Raw genomic sequence first — 24,998 nt, forward strand, 5'->3', positions numbered from 1 at the left:
GTTTTTAATTTTTTTTTCACTTGATCTCTCCTGAATCTTGAGAAARAAAAACAAAACCAAAGAAACAACCCACCCAACAAAACCTAAGCCAACAGGTAATTGTTTTTCCCGAAAGCAGGGCCGACGCACAGAGCTAGCTGCAGTGTACGTGGGCAGCGGTATTACCGTCTTCCTCCTTTTACTTCTCCTGTATCTTTTGATTAAAAACCTTGTGCCGTCTTCCTGCGTAAAAGGTAGTTGTGCAGCCTCCCCGGGCGAACACCCTCCTCTTCCCGCTTCCGATTCATTCAGCTTTTGTTTGCGGGATGAATGGGATACGGYGGAGCCCCCGGGATGCGGGCCGGGGGCTTCTTGCGCCTACGCTGTGCGTGTGCCTCTTCTGCCGCGCGTGTGTTATATGTGAGAATATTTAGACCACATTAATGAGTATCCCAGAGAGTGGGGAAAACGGATCATTTATGGTTATGATCTGGCTACTGTCAAAATAACGTGTTATTTTGACGGTTGCTTTGTCTTTGCTCTCGGAGCAATGCGAAAGTAGTTTCTTAGCAACAAAACTGTGTTCTCAAACACCACCGGTGAAAAACAGGCCCCCAGAAGAACAGCGTCGGGGGGAGAGACAGGCTCGAAAGCACCTCTCCAGCACATTCTCTGGGCACGGCGCGTTAATAAATTAGATAGGGAATGTCTTGCTTGGCGGTAATCGCTCACGCACGGTGATGGCGCTGCGCGAGCGCTGCCTCGCCTGCGTGGACCTGGGGAGAGCTCGGATCCCTCTGCCAGATGGGTAAACTGAGGCAGCTGGAGGTGGGCGGTGGAGGATGCGGTGGCCCGTAGGTGACTTGGAAGCGCTGCCTGGAGCTCTCCGTGTAGCTGGCCGGGGACCGGGAACGGCCTGGCGGGCGCTCGTCCCCGCGGCGCGGTTTGCTGTAGGTGGGAGCTGGCTCCGGTGGAGGAGCGCRGGAGGTGCCCGGGGGTGGTCCCGCGCCTGCCAGGTTCGTAGGAGGAACCTGGGAACGAACAACGTGGCCCGGTGCGAGTAGATGGAGCGACCGTTTTGCACACCTGGGAACGGCTCCGCCAGCGCTGGAGCTCCCGCCGCCCTCGATCCTCGCAYGTAGCGGCTGGCGAGTCGTGGGGACGGAGGGTGCGGGGAAGGGGCCACCCGGCGGGTCCCATCGGTCCATGCCCGCAGGTGCGCCCGCAAAGGCGGACACACGGACACGCGCGCCGGCTCTCGGGCCTCGCGCCGCCCGGCGGGGCGGGCGCCGTGCGTGCGCGCTCGGCGCGCGGGGGTTTCGTGCAGATTGTCTCAGATGGATCCCAGAAGGACGATGGGAGGGAGCTGCCTGCAAATGATTTGGCAAAGGTTTTCCTGCTCAATTTGGAGCGTCTCTCCTTTGAAGCTAGCGCTGGGTCTTGTGTCTGCACTGACGTTTGAGTCCATGAGAGCAAACGATTCCTGCAGCCAAGTATCTGCCAGGCTGTGTCGGGAGAACTTTTATCATTTCTGTCACAGACATCACAACTCGCTTGTCTTACCATACATCTTCCTAAATGTGACAGAATATTCAGCTGTTATTAATTGAATACTCTCTAATTTAACCGCTTAGCGGGAGCGAGAGCGACTGGTTTGTTTCAAGGCGCAGAGCCGGCGTCGGGCTCTGGAGGGCTCGTGGTGCAGACAGGCACCCAGGTGGGGCTTTGGGTCCAGCCCCAAGATGTCACGGGGGGGTTCTGCCGCGGCAGGGCGCAGAGACGTGGAGGATCCCGGCCCAGGAGCCAGCGGGCTGGTTTGCGGGAGAAACCCGGGTGGCAGCGAGAGGAGAGGGGAGGTGAACTTAGAGCCCTTCGCGCTGCAGGCGCTGCTGCCATCAAGGCTCTTCCAGCGGTCGTGTTTCTGGCTGATCTTGCATCCTTTGGGGCTGCATTTGAGCTATCCAGAGAGCGGCCAGGTCTCCGAGTGGGCAAAGCCTGCTCAAGACCAGTCTGCTTCGATGCCAGCCCGTGAAAAATGAGCACGGCTTTCCCACAGAGAGGCAACAAGCCGTTGGCAGGGTCCGGGACAGCCGGTCAGCTAAGGGGAGCTGCCGGTTGGGTTTAATCTTTTGAGCTTTGAGCTCTGCCAGGGCTGTGGAGCTGCCATCTCTGTTGCTCAGGGCTTGTTCAACTTTGAGCAAACAAGGGCCAGGCAGCGGGTGCAAACACGCAAGACTCAAACTCGTGGCTCCCTGTCTTCCTCCTCCTCAGGGGCTTTGCATCCAATTTGAGGAGCAATAGGGCTATTGGTAGCCTGTGGCTAGGGGGAGATGGCCCAGCGTGCAGGTGGATCATTATTGCAGGTTGCTCAGAAGCCCCAGCTCATCACCATGACCGTTTCCTTTGGAGGACATGGGAGGCAGCCCAGATTTCTCACATCTGCGTGGTCAAGTGTGCAAGGAACATCCTCTTTGGCCTTCCATCATCCGCATAGATCTGCTGCCTGGGTTTGTGCCACCCTGACGCAGCACAGGCCAGCAAAAAGGGCTGCCACTGGGCACGAAACTGGGGACAAAGTGGCTCAGCCACTTCCCCAGCCACCTGCTCTGGGACGGCCGGCTCCTTGTACCCGCATGTGCTCACCTCTCTCTGTCGCTCTCCATGAAAGTTCAAACCCAGAGTCAAGTTTATTGTTTCTATCTCGTTTATTTTAAGTATAGTTTTACACTTTATTATATGCTGTGACATCTTAAATGGAGCCTGTCACTCCATCTTGACTACTGCTAGGGGCTACAGCCACTTACTGTGTCAGGCTTTTCGGCAGCCCTGATTAACGATATCAAAACGAATGGATCCCAGCGCAGGCACATGCACGAAAATCAGGGAGGGATTTACATATTGAAATTGTGCATGGCATCGGAAGGATATGGCTAATACAAGTATTCCACCGACACACCCAACGGATGCAAATGCGCACTGCCGTGCTTCCCTATGTAGAGGACGTGTGTGTGTTGTTAAGGTTTATGTACGCATACGCATATATGTATTTACTTAGTATCTTCTGCCAGAGGGAAAAAGCTCTTGCCTTTTTCTTTCCCCGGGTTTTTTCTTCTCCCAGGACAATATATCAATTAAGATAGCTAAATGGAATAATATTTTTTTCTTGTGAGCCTGTTGGGATCTGTTGCAAGATTACCCATGCAAATGCTTTTTTCCTGAAAGTAACATTTTGTTAGGTTAATTCATGCACTGGAAAAACAAACTTTCTGTTCTTCCAGTCCAATCTACGCTTACAAGTCAGGTTTTTGTAACCCTGTCATTAAAATGCGAGGTAGCCTACAGTAATTTGAATATTTCATTCTGCCGGCTGCTAATGCACTCTGCATTACAGATGGTACTTGCTCCATCCTTCTGGACTGGGTTCAATTATAAATGAAAGTAGGGAGCTGAGATTTGTCTTTTTGTCGCTGCTTAGTTGGAATAACACAATAAAGCTTGATGGGTAGGAATTCCTCAAGCTGCCTCCTCTTTGCCTGGTACGCTTCCCGTGTAGCTTTCTCCTCTTGCCTTTCAAGTCCAGCCTGGAGTATYTGGGTTTGTGGTGGTGTGATCTTTCATGATCGTTTTTGCCTCGGATGYGTCGTATCCCCTTTTCGAAAGCGCTCAGTTCAGTTCCTTGGCTTCTCTCTGCTGTTTACCTTTCTCTACGTCCCRTTTCCCCACCCAGGTGGGGACGGGTAGTGGGAGAGCACTGCTTGAAACCCTGCATGGACAGGAAAGAGGATGCTGTGGAGCAGCTCCTGCGTTGGACAGGGGCTGCTCGACCGAGGTTTGAGCCCATCTCATCACACTGCTGGGAGACGAGCTGCTTCCCCTCTTGGTGCATCCTCGACAGGGACAAGAACGAGGTCCTTAGCTGGAGAGATGCGGCGGAGTGGCTGAAAGGCAGCCCTGTTCCACCCCGCGGTGCTGGCTGTGGTCTCTTTCCAAAGTCTCTATTATTGACGGGGCCCCTGGAGAACCAAAGAAAACATTTACCTCTGCTTTATGATTAACAAAAAGGGGGTAGCAAATCTATAGTCCAGCTGTACAGGGGCTCTATTACATACAGATGCCTTTTGCAAGCTCCTTCCCTCGTCTCCGAATGCTAAAAGCAATATTGCCGAGGGAGTCGGAGGAGGTGAGGGCAGGGCTTTCAATTTGGTTTTACATTTACAAGGACCAGATGGCCTGCTGGAGATGATCTTTGATCTGGGACGCAGCCGGAGTTTGTCGAAATTTTTTTTGATCCCTTTTTAATCTCCTGTCTGTTTATGGCGTGGGCCTCTCTCGCAGAAGGCTGGAATTTAAAGAACGGAGGGGGGAAGTTTATACACCCGGCTCTTGCCAACGCGCCGTCRCTTACCTTTGCGGGCTTGGTCTCAGAGGATAGGTTTGGTGATAAAAGCACCAAGTGGGCTTGTCCGAGGTCACCAATCCTCTTTCTTGGACCTGTCCTTCAGTCTCCCGCGTTTCTGCTCCTTGCTTCTTCTCTAAAAAAAAAGGGCATCAAAACTCTTTCCATATGTGACTGTCATAAGCTATCTCGGTCTTAAGCTATCGGCTCTTTTTGGACAAGACTTCTGTCTGTCTTGCATGTACCTGATAAAAGGAGCCTTGATTTTTGTGAGGGGCTCTGGCCCTGTCTGTAGTAGATGTAGGAACGTACAAAATTGGCTCCTATTACACCACTGCCCTGCAGCACAGAAATTCGTGTCAACAAGRAGATCTTGCATTGAATATAATTAAACACATGCCGACGCCTTCAAACAGAAATATCATTAATTGATCCTTTTTAATTATTTTTCCTCATTTTCTCTCGTATCTAACACCCTTTCGGGAGCGTGGAGATGTACGGCCTCTTTCCCTCTCCCTCTGCTTCTTTGCCATCAAAGGCCAATTTTGGGTTCCTTTCTTCCCCCACGTGTTTTGAATGGAGCTGAAATGAACACAGCCGATCCTATTTCACAAGCGCTTGGACTCTTACAGCGCTCTCCCTCCTGTCCAAACAGATCGTTTACAGAAGGGGCCTCTATTTAAAAAAAGGAACTGAACGTTCAGAGCGGTTTCCAGGCCTTAAAACACTGCCGGCCGGCTGTTGCCTTTCAAAGAATCGGGCTTTGTCTTGCGCATTCGAGCCCTGAAGACCAGGGCAGTGTTTGACACCGGAATCAGCAGGTCGACACGGTGGCACGAGGTGCTGAGCATCACATGAAATGTGATCGTTTGTTTGCCCGAGATCGTTGTCTCCCGAAAAATTGGGTTGTTTGAGCCTTAGGTCAAAGGCCTCACTGTTGTTGTGGGTTCAGGGCTCGCCTGAGTAGAGGTGACGAAAGTGGAAAGTCCATGTTGTCTGTACTTCTGCTGCTGCCTTACTGAACTCAGATGCGACGGCTGTTACCCAAGCAAAGATGTGTKGTACGGATTTTGCAGTAGTGGGGATGGTGGAGGTCAGGCACCCTGCTCCAGATCCAGAAGATGGCTTCATATCTTGTTATATTTGCCCCAAAGACYATCAGCCATTCCACACAGCTGTAAATACAGACCTGGCCATTGAAGCTGTGATTTCATGGCCATATGTCTTAACCATGTTAGCCTGATCGATCATCTAGGCTTGGGCAAACTTGACCTCTCTTTGATGCCATGGATGGGGCAAGCTTGGAAACYTGGTAAATAGAAGAGAAGCAGAGGCAGATTTTGGTGTAAGATCTGCATAGCATTTGAGAGAAAATGGCAGTTGGCACAAGTGCGTAAGGAAGGTCTGCAAGCAGCTAGAGGAACAGTTAGTCCTGAAGAGCTGTGGTACTTCAAACATACATGGGGGTCGTGTGCGTATGGGCTCAAGGGAGGCTGACTCTAGCCCAGTTACCTTGTCAACATCTATAACATGCAGAGCAGGAGGCTGTGAGGATTGGTTTGGGAGGCTGCAGTGACTACACTCAGGTTTTAGCAATGAGATGAGCTGGTCTGGTACTGTCCCAGTATGTGCACCCCAAGGCTTTGATGGCTGAGGTTGTCCAATGGTGATGCGTTGCATCTAAGCAGTGACTACACTGCAGGTGTTGGGATAGGATTTTTCCTGCAGAAAGGTAGATGCTGGGTCTTGAATGACCTCTAAGAAGATGATCACTGATGGTAGGCACTGCTGATCCATTCATACTTGGTAGTGACTGCACTGGTAAGAAGGAAGAGTGTCAAGGGGTGTGCTCAGCTCTTGTTTTTTTTTTTTTCAGAAAGTTGGTGTTGGAAGTAGGAACATAGTTCTGAGCAGAAAACAGGCCAGCAAGTGAGAGATGGAGATTAGCTATCAGTGGAGGGAGGGAGGGAACATGGCCTGCGGCACTGTCTACAATAGGAGGATGATGCTTKTCTGTTCCTGGCTCTTGGAAAATAAGTCTGCCTTGGTTTCTGTACTATTGCTCTGCACTGTCTGCCTCTTTGAGAAAGAAAGGGAGGAAAATGTTGGAGTATTTCCTGCTATCATTTGATTGAGACTTGAAGCTTTAGGAAATCTCTCCTATATTGCACAAAATCCTAAATCTAGCCCATGGTAACACCGTCAACTTTTTGCTTGGTGACAGAGTCAGAGTGCTCTCAGTCGTGTGATGGACAGTGGGTCCCTTTGAATTAGCAACCTGAGACTTGAGTAGGACTTTGCYATCTAACAAGCACCAAGCCAGCTTTTCTTGGACGGAGTCTCAAGGGTCATCTTTTTGAAGGATGATTGGAAAAGAAAATCTGAAATGCAGCTTTTCATCTTGGGCTCTTGCCAGTCTTTTCACTGATGACTCTCTTGCCCTGGCTGCTTTGTGTGTTGAGCAGTTGAGCAGCAGTCCGCCAGCTCTGTGCGTCCAGGGGAGATGACCTTTTCAAGAAGGGCACAGGCTCGAAAGGCAGCTTCCTTCTAGGGAAAGCCTCTCTTTGTTTGCCTTGCGTTTCAGGGCTTGGCCTGGGGCGGTCAAAATGGGACCCTTGTCCTCAGAGGGGCTCTGGAGGCCCTGAGTCTCATTAGCAGATTCAGCTCATTCAAAGGACCTATTTCTTTTCAGTAAGGAGAATTCATATGCAAAGCGCCGAGCCAGAGTAGGAGGTAGATCCCAGCCTGACTAGCGTTCTGTTTTTTTTTTTTTTTTTTTTTTTTTTTTTTTTTTTTTTTGGATGATTGGACCTGTCCTCAGAGCAATCCTGTCTTTTGTCTGCTGGTTTGGTCCTGCAGGGTTTAGGGAATCGTGCTCCCGTACAGGCTCTGAGCTGGGCAGCGTTTCCAGGCATGTGTTGTGCCAGGTCTGAGCCATCTCTCCAAGACTCTTGCTGCTTTGTCTGTCTGGGATGATTTGCGCTCTCAGTGCTCAGGAGAAGGGAGTCTGCCCAGCACCCAACCCATCCAGTAGATGAAAGCAAGGTTTAGGACGGAAATCCCCTGCGCTTCTGCTCTCTGCAGCTGAGCGAGCCCTGGGCTGAAGGGCCTTTTTGGCCAAGAAGCACTTTAGCAAGGCTGACTTTACAAATAGGGAAACCGTGTCATGGTGCAGCAGGCCCTGGCCATTTGAGGGACTGAGGCTGAGCGCTGTGTTTAACCCATGTGTGCTCGCTCCTGTTCTTCTCACTGGAATTCCAAAATTGGGTTCTTTTCCCTCATATCACAACCTAGGATTGGAAACCTCTCCCAGTACGCTCCCAGTCATCTCCAAGCGGCATGGGAAATGCGCATGTGTGCATGTGTGTGTTATCCTCTCCCCCTTTGCTGTTTATAATGCCAATTTACCACTACAGCCACCAGGTTTTCTCCGAGGCAGATGCTATCCCTTGAGCCAGGCCAGTCCGGAGTCAATTAACTGTGTTACGTCTTTCGCTCAAACCTGATCCAGCAGCAGAGCAGCACTGACTCTCGTTCTGTTTTGCTTTATCTCCTGCGCCTGCTGTTCAGAGGCACTGGCGGTTCGTCCTGGTTTTTTTTTCCTCCCTCTCCCATGGCAGGGGCTGGGGTGACATGGAAAAGGCTGTGTGGCCGCAAACAGTGTGGTCTGTGCCATGCAGAAATTTGAGAAGCATGCTGTTTGCTATGCAGATAAGGGATTGATTGCGCTTCACAGCTGTAACGGGAGCCTGCTAATCCTGCTCTGGGTCAGAAGAGGCAAACTGCTTCCCCAGATAAGACGAGCGCAGGCTAGTGAGCCCACTCCGCACAGGGGACACGTTCAGCACCGCCACCTTACTGAAACCCGCTTCAAGATCCGGAGCAGGAGCCTGGTGCGGGGCCACGAACAGGCCACGTGGGGTGGTCAGCGGGAGAGGGAGAGGAGCCGCAGTCGCAGTCCGAGGATGCGGGCCAGTGCTCATCTGTGCTCTTCCAAGGGAAGAGTGACGATAAGATGGTAAAAGAGCAGACGGGGCTGACCTTTCCATGGCTGGAGTTCAGCTCTGGGTGAAAAAGGTTGTTTGCTGAGCATTATTAATGGGGAGTGAAGTTGATTTGCTTAATTACCTGGAGTTGTGAGGGTTTGCTGCCCTGCTGGGCATGGCAAAGGAGTGGAGTGGGGCAGTTGGCTTTGTATTTTTTTTTAATGTTTGCAAGCGCTTTCAGCTTGTTTTCTGTGGCTAAAGCTGTTTCTGCTTGGTGATCTGTGTACAGTCCAAGCAGTTCAGACAGCTGCTGGATTCTGAATGTTACCTGCTTCCAAATTTCTCCCTTGCCCACGTGGTTACGTAGAGGAGTTTTACCGCTGAAGTTGATGGGAGTTAAACACCATCCTAAAGCTAAGCATCTGTGAGTAGACAGGAGTTGTGGGGTCAGGACTGTAAAAAGAAAAATAAGAAGTACTTAAATTTGATCCGCAATACTTTGTCCAACCACTACGGAGCAATAATTGGGAATATGAAAACGAGGTTAAAAGTTTCTGTGCCTAGTTAAGTTACTAGCCATGAGCTAAAGTGCTCGACAGCAGCAAGACGTGGGGAGGTACTGGAAAGAAGGGCTCATCTGTGTTCATTCTGCTTTGCAGAGAGTCACATTTCCTGACGAATCTGATTTTCAGTAATCACCACAATATTGTGCCTTATTTTTATGGAAAAGGGGCTATTTTAGGTCATTTTACTTCTATTTTTTCCCCCAATGTGTTAGTGATAATTTTCCAGACCTTTTGAGCATTGTGCTGCCAGATCTTTGCTCACTATGGCAACTAGTTTGGCATTTGGGGAGGGGTTAAGAGAAAACTTGTGCAGACTGTTTCCTGACATGCTAAAATACATTTCTCTCTTCTGCCGCTCGCATGGGACATGCGAGCTACATCCCCCGGAAACGATGAAGAGCCTCTCCTGGGAGCTGAGTGACTTTTTAGCATATGATAAATTCCCCTCTCTCATTCCTCACCCCACAAAATTATAGTGTGAGGGTAATTCAAACTTTTTATGAATTCGGGTTGAGTTTGGCAAATAATTTGGCCTCTTCCAGCCCAGAAAGATGGGARATGTTCCCTCTTTCTGTTTTCTATAGCAACAGTTCGGTTGTTTTGAAATTGACCTAAATTTGGGGTTAAAAAAAGAGGAAAAGAAAGAGGGAAAATGATAACATGAGATAGAGAAGATTTCATTTTTGGTTAAGGGAGACATTTTGATTCATCTGAAAATGAGTTTTAATGTGAAGGAGTAAACAAGGAGTAAAGGATGGTCTAGAAGGGAAATAAATAAATAAATAAAATCACTTTAGGGCTCCTCAAAAATATTTTTTCTTCTGGTGTCTTCAGCTGAGCCACCAATCTGAAGTAGTATTCCCACCTCAGTGGCTTCCACAAGTGGTGAATATAACTTGCACGTTCCCAAAATTGATGGCGGTTAGGAGGTTGCTGGGGGAAGTGTTGCTGCGCTAAGCGTCTAATGCTTATGTTGTCAGCTATGGCCCTGGTCAGGACTTGGATAGGGCTTGTTGGAAACCGCTTGGGTTGGCCTATAGAGCTTGATGGACCATTAATCTGAACCAGTCCGGTTGTCCTTGGGTTGTTCAGTTAATGAGCGTGTTTYCCTGTATCCTGAAGTTGTGATGCTGAGCGCAGTGCTTTGCACAGCCCGATCCGTTGCCAGAGTTGGAGCATGCCTTGCAGTCACTGGAGGACCTTCTGCTTGGGGTTTAGCTTGTTACACAGCCCCTTGTTTCAGGTCTGCGGGGAGTATATATCTATGAAGAGTTGTTTGTGGAGTGAATGGATATCTCTCCACCTCAAAAAGCCTCTCACAAAACTGTTTAAGTGCTTTCTTTCCAAACAGCCCTGAGACGCAGTCCAGTGTCAGGAGAGGAGGTGGCTTTGTAAGTGTCCAGGGTGGCTTTGCTGCATTCGTSGTACAAATGTCTTTTTTTTGTTGTTTGTTGCTGTGATTTGTTGGTTTGTTTTATGACTTTAGACTGTGGAAATTGGTGACAGAAACGGCCCATCAGTTTCACAATGTTCCTCCTTTCTCTGGGAAATAAATAAATAAGTAGATGCACAAAAAGCCATTTTGCCAGCTGAAATTTTCCATGCCTCATCTCACGGCAGCCTGTTTTGGAAAATCTGAGCAAAATCTGTTCATCCATTTGTAAGTTTTGGAAAGGTTGGAGAAAGGAGGGGAACTTTTATGTCAATTAAAAAAAAATTACTTCTCCTTATTCCCTCTTCCTGGAAGGGTACGCGCCTGTGTGTTTGGAAAGTTCAGCTTCCATTTATATTGGAAATAGGTATCCGTGTTTTGACTTTCTCAGTGGCTTTGCTTAAACACCATGCATATATCCAGCTTCAGTATAAAACCCTTGTGATTACTTAAAACTGAATGTTCCACCTTGCTTGTAGAGCGTTGATACCCATTTAACCTGGACACCATATACTTTACCAGGAAGATATTTACATTGCTATCTGTCATGTGGATCTCTGAACTAGTAGTTGAAGACACCGTGCGGACAGAGTTGTTTTAGCATCCTACAGAGTGCTCTGGGAATTTATTTATTCCCTGTGAAGATAGAGTCCCTAAGGTAACTTTGTGTTTAAAGTGAAAATCCAAGTCAACTTCTGCAACAAGAATGGAACTCAGCTTTGCTGACCRCTGTTCAGAAGATTTTGGTGGCATAAGGGAGGTCCTGTGCGAGACGGGATATTCCTGCTTCCCCAACTTCTCTCCAGTCATCTCATCACATGCAGATAGGCCTGTGCCTGGAGTGGGGCTCCGTCAGGATGCTTGCAGTGATTTTGCGTGGGCTGGGACTTGGGTTACAGCAGTTTAATGCCTTACTTTGTTTTGGCCAAGCCATGGTCAAGGTTTGCATATATACTTGGAGCACATGGGTGATGCAGTATGGGTGCATTAGCTGAGCTTAGATGCATGTAGCTTTGGGGCCATGCATCAACAAGGGAATTTGCTTTCCTTTGTGTGGGGGATTTGCTGTTATATTGGGATGCAGAAGAAATTAAGCTGCATATATACTTGAATAGAGGAAGAGGAAAAACAGGAATTTAAGTAGGCGCATGGTCATATAGTTGGCTTGGGGGCATTTCTGCAAAAGCAAAGTTTGGGAAGAGATAACCTGAGTCCAATAACCTGAGTCCATGCCATCAGAGGTTATTTGAGGAAGTAAACCCTGGCTGTCCTGACCTGGGTACAAGTGTGCGGATGAGTACGGAGAGGTTATAGACAGACAGCCACAAGCTCCTTAACTGTATCAGGTCCTCGCAGTTTTAACTGTCTCCAGACATGAGGCAGAGGGGAATATTTTTGTATTAGGTTCAGTGTGGTTGATCTTAAATGTTCGCAAATGTAGACTTAAGCCTCAGTGAATATTGAGATCAGCTTAAAATAATGAGATTTCTTACAGGTTTAGTTAGCAGGGATATTTGTCAGCCTTCTGGCTGCCCCTGTATTTGCCAGCTGTTGTTTCAGACCTGAAGGTCTAAAAGAATATCTTTAACGAATAGCAGTGAAATATGTGACTCCTGAAGCTGGGACTTTATGAACCCAAGTAAATATTGTGAACCATGGTAAAATTGCAAAAGGTAGCACAAGTGATAACGTTTAACCTGTCAGTAGCATTTCAAAGTCAAGCTGTGTGGCTACGTGGGTCTGTGTAGGGTGTAGACAGGAGTTTCTGCGTTCCCATGGAGGAACTGGTGTGCGTTCATTGTGTGCACAACACTACAGGAGCTTAAGCTGATCCCAGGCCAGGAAAGTGTTTGAGGAAGATTTTTTCTTTCCTCGATGTACAAGTGAGGTTTTAGTGCTTTGGTAGGTGAGGGCTATTGTGGACAAGGAGGAATCTTATCTCAWCTGTGCCCGTGCAAGCTCTGTGTCGGAGCAGCCAGCGGTACTCTCTCCAAGTGGYATTTCTGCCCAAGGCATCTCTGGTTCACCCCTGGGAAAGTCATGCGAGAGGCCAGCTCACAACCCCGTGGCCATGGCAAAGGAATCGTGCGCTGCTCTTGAAACACGGTTGTTGGGTGGTTCCCCCCCGCAATACATCTTAGGCACAGTGGAGACGGGAAAGAAAACTCTTCTGAAAATCACAAGCTAATTACTCCCATCTGCTGCGGCACTGCTTCCCATTTCTGCCTGCCAGGATGCTTGTCTCCGATGCTAACTACCACATTATTTTCGATAAGTTGCAATCATTTACTTGAAATCTCCTTCTCCTTTAAAATGTCCCCCTGGAAAGGCAATTCAGCAAGTTGGGAATGGGCAGAAACAAAGATGAGAGAACCCCTGAACAGGCAGTGCAGCTCGGGCTCGAACACGGACTCTTCTCTGGTACTCATTAAAAGTTCTCAGCGGGTTTCTTTCCGGGGGGGTTTGTTTAAATGTCCAGCTGCYAGGACCAGCTTTTGGCTGGTATTCTCAGCAAATGGAGCTGTGGAAGAACTGCCAGCTTATATAGTTTCGAGGGGTTTTTGACTGGACAGCAAATTTTAGGGGACAGGGCTTTTAACTACTGAAGTCGGTGGATAATTGAAGAACCCGGAGGAACATGGTAGCTTGCAGCAAAACACTACCAAGCAGCTGTACCGGTTCTTGAGAATCTCTTGTTTTGTCCTTGACCAACCTGGTCTGGTCTGGTCTTGTTCACTGTGTTGTCTTTCTCCAAAATGTCACTATTGCATCCCTGGAGAGTCTGTTCCCAATGCCCCACCTTGGCTTGGTCTCCTCCAGTTTCTTCTGCTTACCCTTCTCTTTGCACTCAGAAAGTCTTGGCCACGTAGAAACAGGGTTGACTGAAAATGCATGCAGTAGTATCCGAGAGGTACTAGGATGGGAAGATACAAAGACAAGAAGTGGTGGGGAACACTGTACCAAAGCTGGCTCTATCTTGTTATGAGCAGATATATCCTATTGTAAGAATCTAGCCAGGACAGTCATATGTTTGCCCTTCTTGTATTTTGTTAGCTTTAGGCAACTGGCTGCATTAGGATAAAAAGCTCTTGCCCTTTCTAGAAGACAGGTAGGGCTTGGAGATTTGAGAACTTGGACCTCCTTTTCTGGTCTCTGCCACCTGGCTCCCTTGGCCGCAGGGAGCATTGCTAAGCCATCTCCTGCTACGCTGCTGCCATCCTCCATGATTCTGTTTAGTTGCCTTCATGATGTTGTTCTACCAGTGTTGCTTGGGCCTGTCAGATTGGAAGGGTTTGGTATGTTTGGAGAGCAAAGAGTCACCGAGCTGAGACCTTTGGTGGTGCAAAAGAGAGGTGGCTGCACGCTCAGCTCCTGCGCTGAGCTCGCTCTGCAGCTCCCTTTGGAAAAGCGCTGCCAGGAAGACAGAGTAAATATGGAACTGGGAAGTTGGGATGGTGGTGCAGAAGAAGGCGTGGTAGACATTTTAGTGGATTTCTTAGGTGTCCTCAAAGCCCTAAGGCCATCCCTCAGGATGCAGTYCATTTTGAAGGCATGTGCCCAGCAYGGTGTCTAACCAAGGGATGTCTTTCTCCTGCCCTGTGACCCTGCGTCCTGGCTATAATTCAGACTGACTGGCTGCCCCRCTCTTGGGAACACTGTACAGTTTTGCGGTGTGGGGACACAGAAGAACGTGGAGGGCCTGCTGCCCATCGCACGTGCATGTGAGGGCTGGCTGGTCCGCAAGGGCTCCTGGGGACCAGAGCCTGACAGGTTCCTAGGTCCATGGGACGTAACTTGGTGACTCGATACAGTTTCCATCCCGTGTCCCTGGATCACAGGGCAGGCAAAGAACCCAGCGAGTTATTTTCAGCTTTGCCTCCTTGCCTGTTTCTCGAGGCCAGCCCTGACACCACGTTGCTGTGTCCCTGCACCGCTGCCAGGCAACAGAGCAGGCCCACGATCAGGACTCGGATGATTTCCTCCCGCACACGATGCCCGTAATACCTTGCTCGAGAGAGAGAGCGAGYGAGCGAGCTTGGGAGCCATTTCCCGGGCTGCGCATGCTGGAAATGCCCAAGCAGAAAATCCGGGCATGACCCAGTGAACTAGAATCCCCCGCTAGCGCGGCTCTCCCGGGCGAGGGAGTTAGCGGCGCGCGGCTGCACACTGCCTGCCCGTTCGCTGCTGCGCTCCCGAGGCAAAGGCAGGCGCTGTCCCGCCGCGCTGGGGCACCCCGTACCGTTTGGGGCGTCGCTGGCACTTTGCGCGGTGTTTGTACCTGCAGGAGCAAACTCTTTGCAACCAGGGAAGCAGGTAGGGCTTCGAGTTCGGCGACGTGCGCCGGCGTTGGCCTGCTCCCCGACTCCGCACCTCCCCGAGGCGACGGGCAGCAAAGCYGCAGCCGGAGCGGGGTCCGCGGCCGGGTCCCGGCTGCTCCTGGCGCTGGTGTGGCCGCCGGGCACGCCGGCACGGCCGCGCGCGGAGCGTTTCCCCTCTGCGGTGAGCTCGGGAGCGTTTCGCAGCAGTGCGAATGGGGACAAGGTGTGCTTTGGTTTTAAAATGCACGTGTGTGTATGTRTATATATATGTGTGTGTGTGTGTATATAAAAATTGTGTGTACGGGTATATATGAGTACATAAAAGTGTATTTTGAGTCAGATGCGCGGTCTCCGCGAGGAGCGAGCACCCTCTAGCGGCATTTGACGCGGCTCCTGGGCTTTCGGAGCCAGCAGGAAAGCAGCCAAAGGCGGAAAGTCTTGCGTTCATTTTCCTCCCCCCTACCCCATCCCCCCGGCTGTTAGTTGGTGTGTGTTTTTTTTTTTTTTCCTTTTCCTTTTCGTTAATCGGGAGCAGCAAACGGCGGGTCGTGGCCACTGCGGGCCCCACCGCGGGCCCCACCGTGGGTACCCGGCAGCGGGCGCAGGCTCTCGGTTCCAGGTTTCTGTCGGAAAAGCGCTTCCCGCTCCCGGCCTCGGCACGAGAGCCAAGGGAGTGGGAAGCATCATTCTGCTTAATTTGTTTGGTTTTAATTTCACGTGAAAACCGGCAGCTCGAGGAGAGCGGAGGCCTTTTGCAATCGTCCGCGGCGGCGGTGCGGGGTGCCGGCGCCCTCCTGCCGCCCGCCCCTCGCTGGCCGCCGTCCCCGGGGCCCGCGTCCCTGTCGCGGGGTGGCTTCCCAGGGCTGAGCCGGCCACGGCCACCAGGAAAGGCCAGAGGCCGGCGTTAAAGCCGGCGGCGGGGCGTGAAACCTGTCCTGTRTCCCGCTGCGGCCCTGCATCTGCGCCGAGCGCCGCGCGGCTGCTCTTCGCCCCTGCTGGGGCCGGGGATCTGCCGGGCTGCGGGATCCCAGCTGCCTCCCTCTTCCTGGGCAACTGGGTTGCCTGAAAGCGTTTCCAGCTGGGCGGGAGACGAGCCGGGGGGAGGTGAGGAGGGTCGGAGGGGTCCGGCGGGGTCCGACACTCGGCGCCGGCTGCAGCCGCTTGCGTAGCGCCGGGAAGATAAAAAGGTGCTTTTAAATAATCATTTTGTCTTCTCCTCGCCTGAGCGCAGCCTCCCAGGGATAAATAGGCAGCATCAGYTCTGCTTAGACACATTGGCCTTTTCATTTATTTCCTTCATCGCGTTGTTCTCGCTGGCCAGCCAAAGCCACGTCGTCACTGCGCGGTCCCGGCCCCGTCTCACCCCGCTGGATTTTGTCCCTGCTCCGGAGCCACGTGGCCCGAGGAGGGGACCGCCGTGTAGCGCATCCAGCACCAGAGCACGTGCGTACGTATAAATACACGTATATACACGTGTACATACAGGCGTGTGCGCAGCAGGACGCCAGCCGGCCCGTCGGCGCTGGGACGTGCGCGTGCTTCCCGCCGCGCGGGAGGAAAGCGGCGTGGTTACGCGGCGCTTTCCATCACGAAGGAGCTCTCCAAACATAAACTAATTAATCACTTGTGCCTACCTGTCAGGGCAATGATTCCTGACATGCTTAATCTAAAAATATTTCCCTTTTGAAATCCTCCATGTGCCGGTTTTGGCAACTCCGTTTTTGGTTTGTTTGCCTGGGTTTTGTTTGTTATTTACCCATGATGATTTCCATTTTTATTTAGGCTTCAGATGTGCCTTTATTTGAGGATCTCTTTTTTTAGCAGSAGAAGAGGGATTTGTTCGCTGTCTTCCTAGCCAGGATCTCTCTCCCCGGTATCTCGTCACCTCTTTCCCTTTCCTCTTCTCTTTTCAAGGATTTTGGTTAGGCTTTTCTCTTATTTCAGACTAGGGACCACCAACCCCAAGCCGTTTTTGGACCTCCTGAATTTCCCCAGCGGTGGACCGCGTCGCTCCAGGACGCCTCGGCCGGCGGGTCATACGCAACCTCCCTCCTGGCTTCCTGGAGCGGCGGCGTAGGCGCGAGCGGGACGAGCGCGGCCGAGAGAGACGCTGGATCTCGTCTCCCTGCGTTTCCTCGAGCTTTGAAATTGGCATCTGGATCCAAAGTTGGCACCGTGCCCCCATCCCTATTTATATAARTGATTATCCCCAGTGTGGAATTATTTATTATTAGCTCATTCCATTGGCAATTTTACTGTTGTGGGGCTTTTTTCTTTTTCCTTTTTTTTTYCCTCTTTTTATTTCCTGACCTTCTAAGCTTTGTTTACAGTCAATGCTTCAAACACAAAAATGCCAATTAAGGAGAGATTCCTGAACTAGTGATTTCAGAGGAGTTTGAGGCTTAAAAAAAAAGCTCTGTTACTGCGTGTTATCTGAACCCTCTCCACAGGGTCTTTTACTTCAAGTGATTTTATATTAATAATAACTATCTTTTTCTCAAACTTATTTCTGAGTGAGGAAGAACATACTCCTTGTCTGGTAGAGTTTTTTTGTATTTCAGTATTCTGTTACTGCTTCTTATTGGCAACTGATTTGAGATACGTACTTTTTTAAGGACAGTGAAAATCATTTACTGTTGTTTCTGCTGCAAATCAGGGGGTCAGAAAAATGGGTCAAATTCATCGCAGGTATTAGCAGAACCAGCTTTATTAAAATCCATGGGGCATTACCCAGCTCTGTCAGATGTATAGARGTAGGGTGTGCACAAGCGTGTGGATGCGGGTGTGTTTGTAAAGTGTTTTCAGTTCCTCTGCCAGAGGAAATGGGAAAAACAGAATTCATTTCTCGTAGGAATTGCCTTTTTCTGTTCACTTGTCAAGCCTCTTCCCCCCCCCCCCCCCCCCCCMCTTTTTTTCTCCTGCGGGCACACACACCTGTGCGTACACATGCAGAAATCCAGGGTTACGGTGGTGTGTTCAAACACCGACTGCATGCATAACCAAAATGGCATTTCCAAATTCTATATATGTGTGTATGTGTGTATATATATATATATAAAGCGTGAAAATTTTGCGTGTGTGTTTATATATCAATACATATGGGTGTGAATTCGTTCAAAAGGCAGAGGGAGAAGATGGTGTGTCCTCCACCCACGCGTGTGCTCCGCAGAATATGTCTCTGCCTCGCTGCTGCCGCAGCCCGCGCGTGCGCTGCTTCGCTGGGGCCGGCCGCTCAGCGCTGCCTCTCTGCTCCTCTCTCTCCAAAGACGTTTCTTTATCCCGGCGCCCTGGCGCTTCCGACTTCGGCGGAGGCTGGGACGTGCCCCCTTGCTGCCGAGCCGGCCCCCAGTAGCGCCTCGGGGTGAGCTCCGAGCCAGGCTGGGGGCTGCCCTCTTCCCGTCCCCTGCTCGAGGCAGGATTTGGCCCTCCTGATTTTTTTAGGCGAGCACCCGGTGCGGTYGGAGAGTGATGGCGAGGGGCGTCGGGCCGACGCGGTGGAAAATGCTGCCGGTCACCGGCGCGCGGTTTTGCCGAGCGTGTTCACGCAAAGTCTGGCGTCGTGGGTTAGTTGTGCTGTTTGGCTCCTGCCGGTTCTGCCCTATTTCCTTCCTACAGGAAAAGAGGAGGCGCAGAAGCGAGAGTTGRGGGTTAAAACGCCCTGCTCGCTGCTTCCGCCTTGCATTCTCAGCTGTTCAGGTTGGAAAGCAAGGGGCTGCCTTGGGGGAGCAGTTGCGGGAGCAGTTGCAGGAGCACTTGGGGTTCAGATTTTGGGGTGCAGATCTCGCTTTTGCCCGGGGAGGCCCTTCCCGCTCCGTACGAGGCCGCCGTTGTCCGCGTTAGTCYGCAGGGCGCCGCTCACGGCTCCTTTCTTTCCCCTTTGTGTCTCCGTGCAGTGCTGAGCATCCGGGGAGCCCAGGAAGAGGAGCCCACGGACCCCCAGCTGATGCGGCTAGACAACATGCTGCTGGCCGAGGGGGTGGCCGGCCCCGAGAAAGGAGGCGGCTCGGCCGCCGCCGCCGCCGCCGCCGCCGCCTCCGGCGGGGCCGGCTCCGACAACTCCGTGGAGCACTCCGACTACAGAGCCAAGCTCTCCCAGATCCGGCAGATCTACCACACGGAGCTGGAGAAGTACGAGCAGGTAACAGGCTCATTCGCGCCGCGCCGCCCGGGCGCGTCGGGACCGCGGAGCAGCCGGAGCCGGAGGAGCCGCCGCGGCTGCGCGCAGCCTGGAACGCTGCTGACATCTGTTGTTAAGAGCGTGCAGGCAAATGCAAAGCGTCGCTTCGTTTTGTAACGAAAACGGGAGGGTTTTAGGGTTGGGACTGTGGTGGTGGTGGTGTTCGGGCATGTGCTGCACAAACACACTCAGCATTTATTGCCCCTTTTATTTTCCTTGCACCTTCCCTCATGTTTTGCCTGAAACCGTGCAAGGAGACTTCTTTTGGCGCTGCTTGCCTTGTTATAGGCAGTTTTTCAGGCAAATCTAAGCAATGCTTAAAACAGAATCTTTCTTGAATATTTCTTGTGCCTGAAAAGTTAATTTTCCAGAAGAAAAAAAAAAGTGGCTTTTTTCCTGTGGGAAATGATTCTTAAAAAAAAAGAAGAGAAAAGAAAAACTATTTGGGTCATGAATGCAACTCTTAGTAACACTGACAATCGTTTGAGAAGCTTTGCAGACCAAAATTCAAAATCGGTTCATTTCAAATGCTTCCAGATGTTTCGCAGACCTCTCATCTCTGCCGCGCAACTTGCCGTTGTGGTGAACGTGGTTTTGACCCAGCAGTTTTGGTTGACAGAGCATAAGCAAGAAAGTATCCCTCCTTTGGGGAGGACGACTGGCTCCACGGCCAAGGGCCATCCTGGGTTTTCAGCTCTCTGGGTCAGCTCCATCCTTTGCTGATGCGTCCGGGGCTGTGACCAAGGGCGGCACTGGAGTCCCGTACTGGGGTGCAGCTGCAGCAGACCCCCTTGCTGGTAGCAAGCCAGCCTGGCCRTGCCAAGCCATTTTGCCCAGATAACCTCATTTGTACTAGTGGCTAGGTATGTCTCACTTCTTCAGGTGTCTGTTTGCCCAAGCTAAGGCTGCTGGGCAGGATCTTYAGACCTCCACGTGAAAGTAGGAGGCAGGAGAAGGTCCTTGTTTGGCACTGAAGAGTTCTTGTTATTTTAGATGGGTGTCCATAATTTGGAACTGGAGTCAGTATTGGAGTTTGAGAAGCAAAGCATGGTCATGCCATTAAGGCGTTTTCACAGTGCATTAAATGAGGAATGGGAAGGGGGTGGCTGGGCAGAGGGAACGGTTGGGAGGAAGTTGCAAGGGTGACCTTTCATGTCTGTCCTCAGCCATTGCTGCTGCTCCCTCCAGGCGTGTACACTGGGTATCACGGCACAAGGGCTCTTCCGCTTTCCCCCATGGTAGGGAGAGCATGTCAGAGCTCATCTTTCAGGCCCTAAGCTGAAGAGATAGAGACCCCCACATCTTCTGGCATACAAGCCCAAGGAGAGTTACCTGAACAACAGAGCCAGGGAGGACTCCTTCAGGGGCACAGCCAGGCCCAGGCTTTGCAGAAGGCATTTCTGTTCCTTCCTTACATTTTTTCTGTTATTCTTTCTGCATTRATTTGGCCCCTCAAAATAGAACCCTAGCTGAGAGAAGTGTTTACCACCAGCCCCCTTGGGTGAGATAGGCCACATCTTTCCTGCTGTAATCCCATGGCTCACCCAGAACTTTCCCTCTGGCTTGTTTGTTCTCACAGCCTGCTTAGGTTGTCACTTTTACCGCAAAGATGCATTGCAAATGGATGTGTCAAGCCACATTTTGCAGCTGTGGCRAGGCAGAGCTGGTATCATCACCTGCACCCCTGCGGTCCTCCTGCAAAGCCAGGGTTCCGATGTGGTTTTTGACCTGAATGCCCCTATTTCTTGTCCTGTTGGCAGGGCTTTTGGAGCAGAACACTATTGCTGGCTGGAAGGAACTCGGTGCCTGACTTCACATGGTGTCTGGCTGTTGCTGTGACAGCACAGCTCTCTCCTGCAATTTTGTCTTTAATGCTTTTATTTCACGCGAAGAGGAGACAAGCTGAAATTGCTCAGGCGTCTGGGAGCAAAGAGTCGCCTGGCTTTGAGCTCTAGTAACCGCTGCTCAACCGACACCCTCCACCCGGGGGAGATCAGAGCTGTCARTTGAAGCTGATGATGGGCAATTTGTGGGTCTTTGCTGGCCTAGTGACCTCTCTCTGTTGGGTCTGGGCCATAGAGGTGTGTAGGGACTCATCACCTCCTGGACTAGTCATGGGCAGGCCCTGGGAATGATGAATGGAGGGGGAGAAGCTGCTTAAGAAGGTTGGAAGTGTGCAATGGGAAAGATACTAAGTCAAGTCTATATCATCAGTCTGCAAAATCAGTCTTTCTTTGCCCTTTTATAACCCTTTTTTCCCATTGTGAGATGGGAACCGTGGATACTGCTCCCCAGAGCAACTCTGCGTGTCCCAGGARCACCTGAAACTTCTGGAGCCATCAACGTCTGAGTGCTGCTCTTGGCCTGGTTTTGGGGGGCCTGGATTCCAGGCTGGTTCTGGGAATTGGAGGAGTCCCATTCTACCAGTGAAGTGCTGAGGGAATGCAGGGAGARAGCAAAGCCCCCACCTGAGCTGGCTGGGCTGTAGACCACGTGGAGGATGGCAGAATTAGCAACGTGGAGAGAGGGGAACTGCTCTCTCTGCCGTACCCTCACAAAACGGCAAGGGGGCAGCAGGAGCTGCTGGACACTGCTGTGCCAGCAAAAATCTAATTTGGGTTATTACCTGCTTGTCCTTTCCTGTCAGAGCTCCTGCCTAATTCAGGCTTTAATTGTTGTCCTTACTTACTTATCAGATGTGCTAAAAGCCCAGAGCAAGGCTGTGTCTCTCTTGAGAGCTCTTCTCAAGAAACACAGAGGTGGCTCTGCAGGCACTGGGTGCTGGAGCCTGCCTGGGGCATCGGGAGGAGGGATGGAAGGATTGAAAAGTTCATGGTTCTCTTTGAAAACATTTATAACTCTGCCAGTCCCATCCAAAAAAAACARCATCAAGACTGGGATTTCCTCATGCTTCACATGGGTCCTAGGGTTTCATTTAGCCTAGATCCATCCATGACCCCGACAGCAAGGAAATTGGCTTTGCTTCAGTGTATGTTGGGAGTCTTTCGTGCCCTCTGCCTTACAGGCAAGAGAAATTCATTTCTCCCCTGAGAGCAAACACATCTTTGCCTTGGGTCTGCCTGACAAACCGTGGCCTCATAACTTGACGGCGAGGCTTTTATGTGCATGTTCCTCCTTAACTGTGTTGCTTCTGTACTGTACTTGACACCATCGAATGACCTTCCGATCCTGGGGTTTCTTTTGCTTTTCTTGCCATCCCAGGCATGCAATGAATTCACCACCCACGTGATGAACCTGCTGCGTGAACAGAGCCGGACCCGACCAATCTCGCCGAAGGAGATAGAGCGAATGGTGAGCATCATCCACCGCAAGTTCAGCTCTATCCAGATGCAGTTGAAGCAAAGCACGTGTGAAGCCGTCATGATCTTGCGCTCCCGATTTCTGGATGCACGGTAAGTGCACTCCCTGAAACTCTTCTCCATACCTACTGTCTCCATTAGGGGTGGGAAGGTGCCTTATAGAGTCACAGTAGAAGGCATCCGTGTTCTCTTTTTGGGCCTGTGAATGGAAGGATGAGATGGATTTGCGKTGTTGGATTTTATGGATGAACAGCTGTGAAAACAAGGGATCAGAGTTGAGGTGCAATACTGCTCAGGCTTGGAAGAGGTGTTCTGGGGTTCTGGAGTGAATCAAGATCCATTTGTAGGGCAGTGTCTCTTGACCCTGAGCTGCAGGAGCTACTTAGCTTTCTCATACCTTAGTTGTCTGGTGCCTAGCAGGAAAGGGAAGAACAGCAGTACAAGACACTCACAACTTCTATCTGAGGGAGGATCCCTGCTGTAGCTTGAGAATTACATATTGATGATTTTGCTGTGGCAAGAGAACATTCTGTGGCATATCACAACAAATCTCTGCAGTCAAGATGTGCACTTCAGTTGGGGATGAAAGCTAATCCTCCARCCCGTCCTGTCCCCTCTAGTTTCCTGTTCTTTTCCCTCTGTTTCCTYTGTCCCAGATTTTCAGCATGCTGCAGAATTATTTTCACTCCCCAAGCCAGTTACGTGCAGATTGAAGGCTTGGGCTACGGCTTGGAATGGGGACGAGAGGCAGCTATGATTTGGGGGCACATGGGAAGAGGTAACAGATGGCTAGTGTCTAGCTGTAAGTGGAGCAAACCTCACCAGGTTTATATCCTTCACTGCTTTTTTCACCCAGACCTTTGCAGAGTAATACTGACATCYTTAGCCAGGGTGACCAGACTTACCAGGTGTAGGGGCTGATTGCCAGTTTTAAGATTYCTGTGAGTTGGAGCATGCAATGATAATTTGAAAAAGAGACTTACTTGCTTTGGAAGGCACTGAGAAAAGAGTTACCAATGAGGTCCAGATTAGAGGTGTCTGACCAGGAGTCTATTGTATGCTGTGCTCCCAGGAGCAGGAGAAGGAGGGAGGGAAGTGAGGAAGGTCAGAGAGTATCAAAATTGCATTTTTGTTTCGGGATCCCTGGCACTGATTCCCCTTTTTTTTGTTTGTTCTGTTTTTCCATCTTTTTTCATGCCAAGGCGGAAGAGACGAAACTTCAACAAGCAGGCTACGGAAATCCTGAATGAGTATTTCTATTCCCATCTCAGCAACCCTTACCCCAGTGAGGAAGCCAAAGAAGAGCTAGCCAAGAAATGCGGCATCACAGTCTCACAGGTAAAAGCCCAGAGATAGATGGCTACCGCTAGCAGGAAACCTTTGACACCTAGACTTCAATGAAGTCAGTTATTTTTTAGTGCTGAGTATTTAATTACCAAGTGAGCGCCTGGTTTAGAGCAAGGTAGTATAAGTGGATAGCAGAACAGAAGGCAGACTTGCAGGATGAAGCTGGAGGTGGAAAAAGAAGAGTTTGGGGGAGAKCTTGAAATGGATGAAGACTTGATGAGCAATGGCTGGGTGTGCAGCCAAGTTGTTAACTGCATAGAAATGATATGATGTGACCAACAGAGGCAAAGACAACTTGAATTATTTGCATAAAATTGAGGCAGCCACGTACTTTGTGGAATCTGTAACTCTGACCTGGGAGCTTCCAGGACTCAAGAAAGTACAGTCAGTCCTTGAAGCGTTCAGCTACATTGTTGAGGCCTGCCCTTTTATTTCTGCTCATTTTGGAGCACTTTGCATGTTTGGAAGCTAACCTATATGACCTGGTAGTCTCATCCTCATCTGAGCTTAGCGCTCCCTCTAGGTTCCCCTTGCATTTGCCGTCTTGAGACTCTTCTCCTCCGAGACACACACCCATTCACCACTTGAGTAAGCTGAAGACAGCAGTAGCATTGGATATCCTTGCGAGAACTTGTCWGCCCTCAGCAGGAGCAGCAGCATCCAAGGGGAGATGTCATTTTGTGTGTAATGCCTGTTGAGTGACTCTGATTKCATCCCCTGTGTTAGAAGACCCAAACATCTGTTCTGCTTGGAGTCACCTAAAAGAGACAGGACACGCTGGCTCAAGTAAAGCTAGAGCCTTCCTGAAGCTTCCSCTACCACTTTAAATTGATCTGTCTGTACCTACAACTTCTACCTTGCAAAGAGAAAATACCCAGGAGAAACGAAACTCTGCACTTAAGAGTATTTCTGACTGTGCTAGATAAAGACTGCATTGTACCTTGTCCATAGGATCTTCCTCTACCTAGTACCTCACTCTTTATCCAAAGATGGTAGAGAGAAATGGAGATGCAAGTTTCTATTTTTGCTAAGACTAGGTGGGAGTATGGGATACRTGAGTCTGCACAAGTCACGAGCTGACCTCCAAGACTGAGTAGGATTAGGCAGTTCTTTGCTTCACAGGTTTTGAGATGAAGATGAATCATAGTGGCCATATATTCTGACTTCCTTCCCAGTGCAGCTCAGAGCAGTTCACTGACTGACTCCAGCRTTTGAAGCCAGAATGTCTGCTGCAGAGAGATTGCCGAATGGGAAGATAGCTAAGAAGCACATTAGCGTTAGTGAGGAAACTGGAAGGAGAAGTGGAATGGAGCTTCTGACTAACAGTGCCTGCTCCTGGTGCAGTATTCTCTGCCTGATCTGGGTTGAGTGCTGAGTGCTGATTTGAATTGTTACCTTCTGCCTCCGAACATCACCTCGAGTCTCAGCAGGTTATAATTTCTTTATTCTGCCCTGCAGCAGTGTAGGGCTGGGTAT

At 50.4% G+C, this 24,998-nt stretch overlaps 1 protein-coding gene across 2 annotated transcripts in view; it reads left to right on the forward strand.

The window, feature by feature from the left end:
* The window catches only part of PBX1 (PBX homeobox 1), a 148,727-nt gene that overhangs the window by 103,433 nt on the left and 20,296 nt on the right, over positions 1-24,998 (forward strand). For both annotated transcript variants that reach the window (XM_085300210.1, XM_085300211.1), the window contains exons 2-4: positions 18,572-18,816; positions 22,078-22,268; positions 23,378-23,513. In XM_085300210.1, coding sequence (XP_085156336.1) covers positions 18,572-18,816; positions 22,078-22,268; positions 23,378-23,513 — 572 coding nt within the window. The remainder of the gene's footprint in view (positions 1-18,571; positions 18,817-22,077; positions 22,269-23,377; positions 23,514-24,998) is intronic.

Source organism: Rhea americana, unplaced genomic scaffold (assembly GCF_003343005.1).
Source record: "Rhea americana isolate MKP2758 unplaced genomic scaffold, rheAme1 scaffold_162, whole genome shotgun sequence".
In the NCBI taxonomy this organism is placed as follows: Eukaryota; Metazoa; Chordata; class Aves; order Rheiformes; family Rheidae; genus Rhea; species Rhea americana.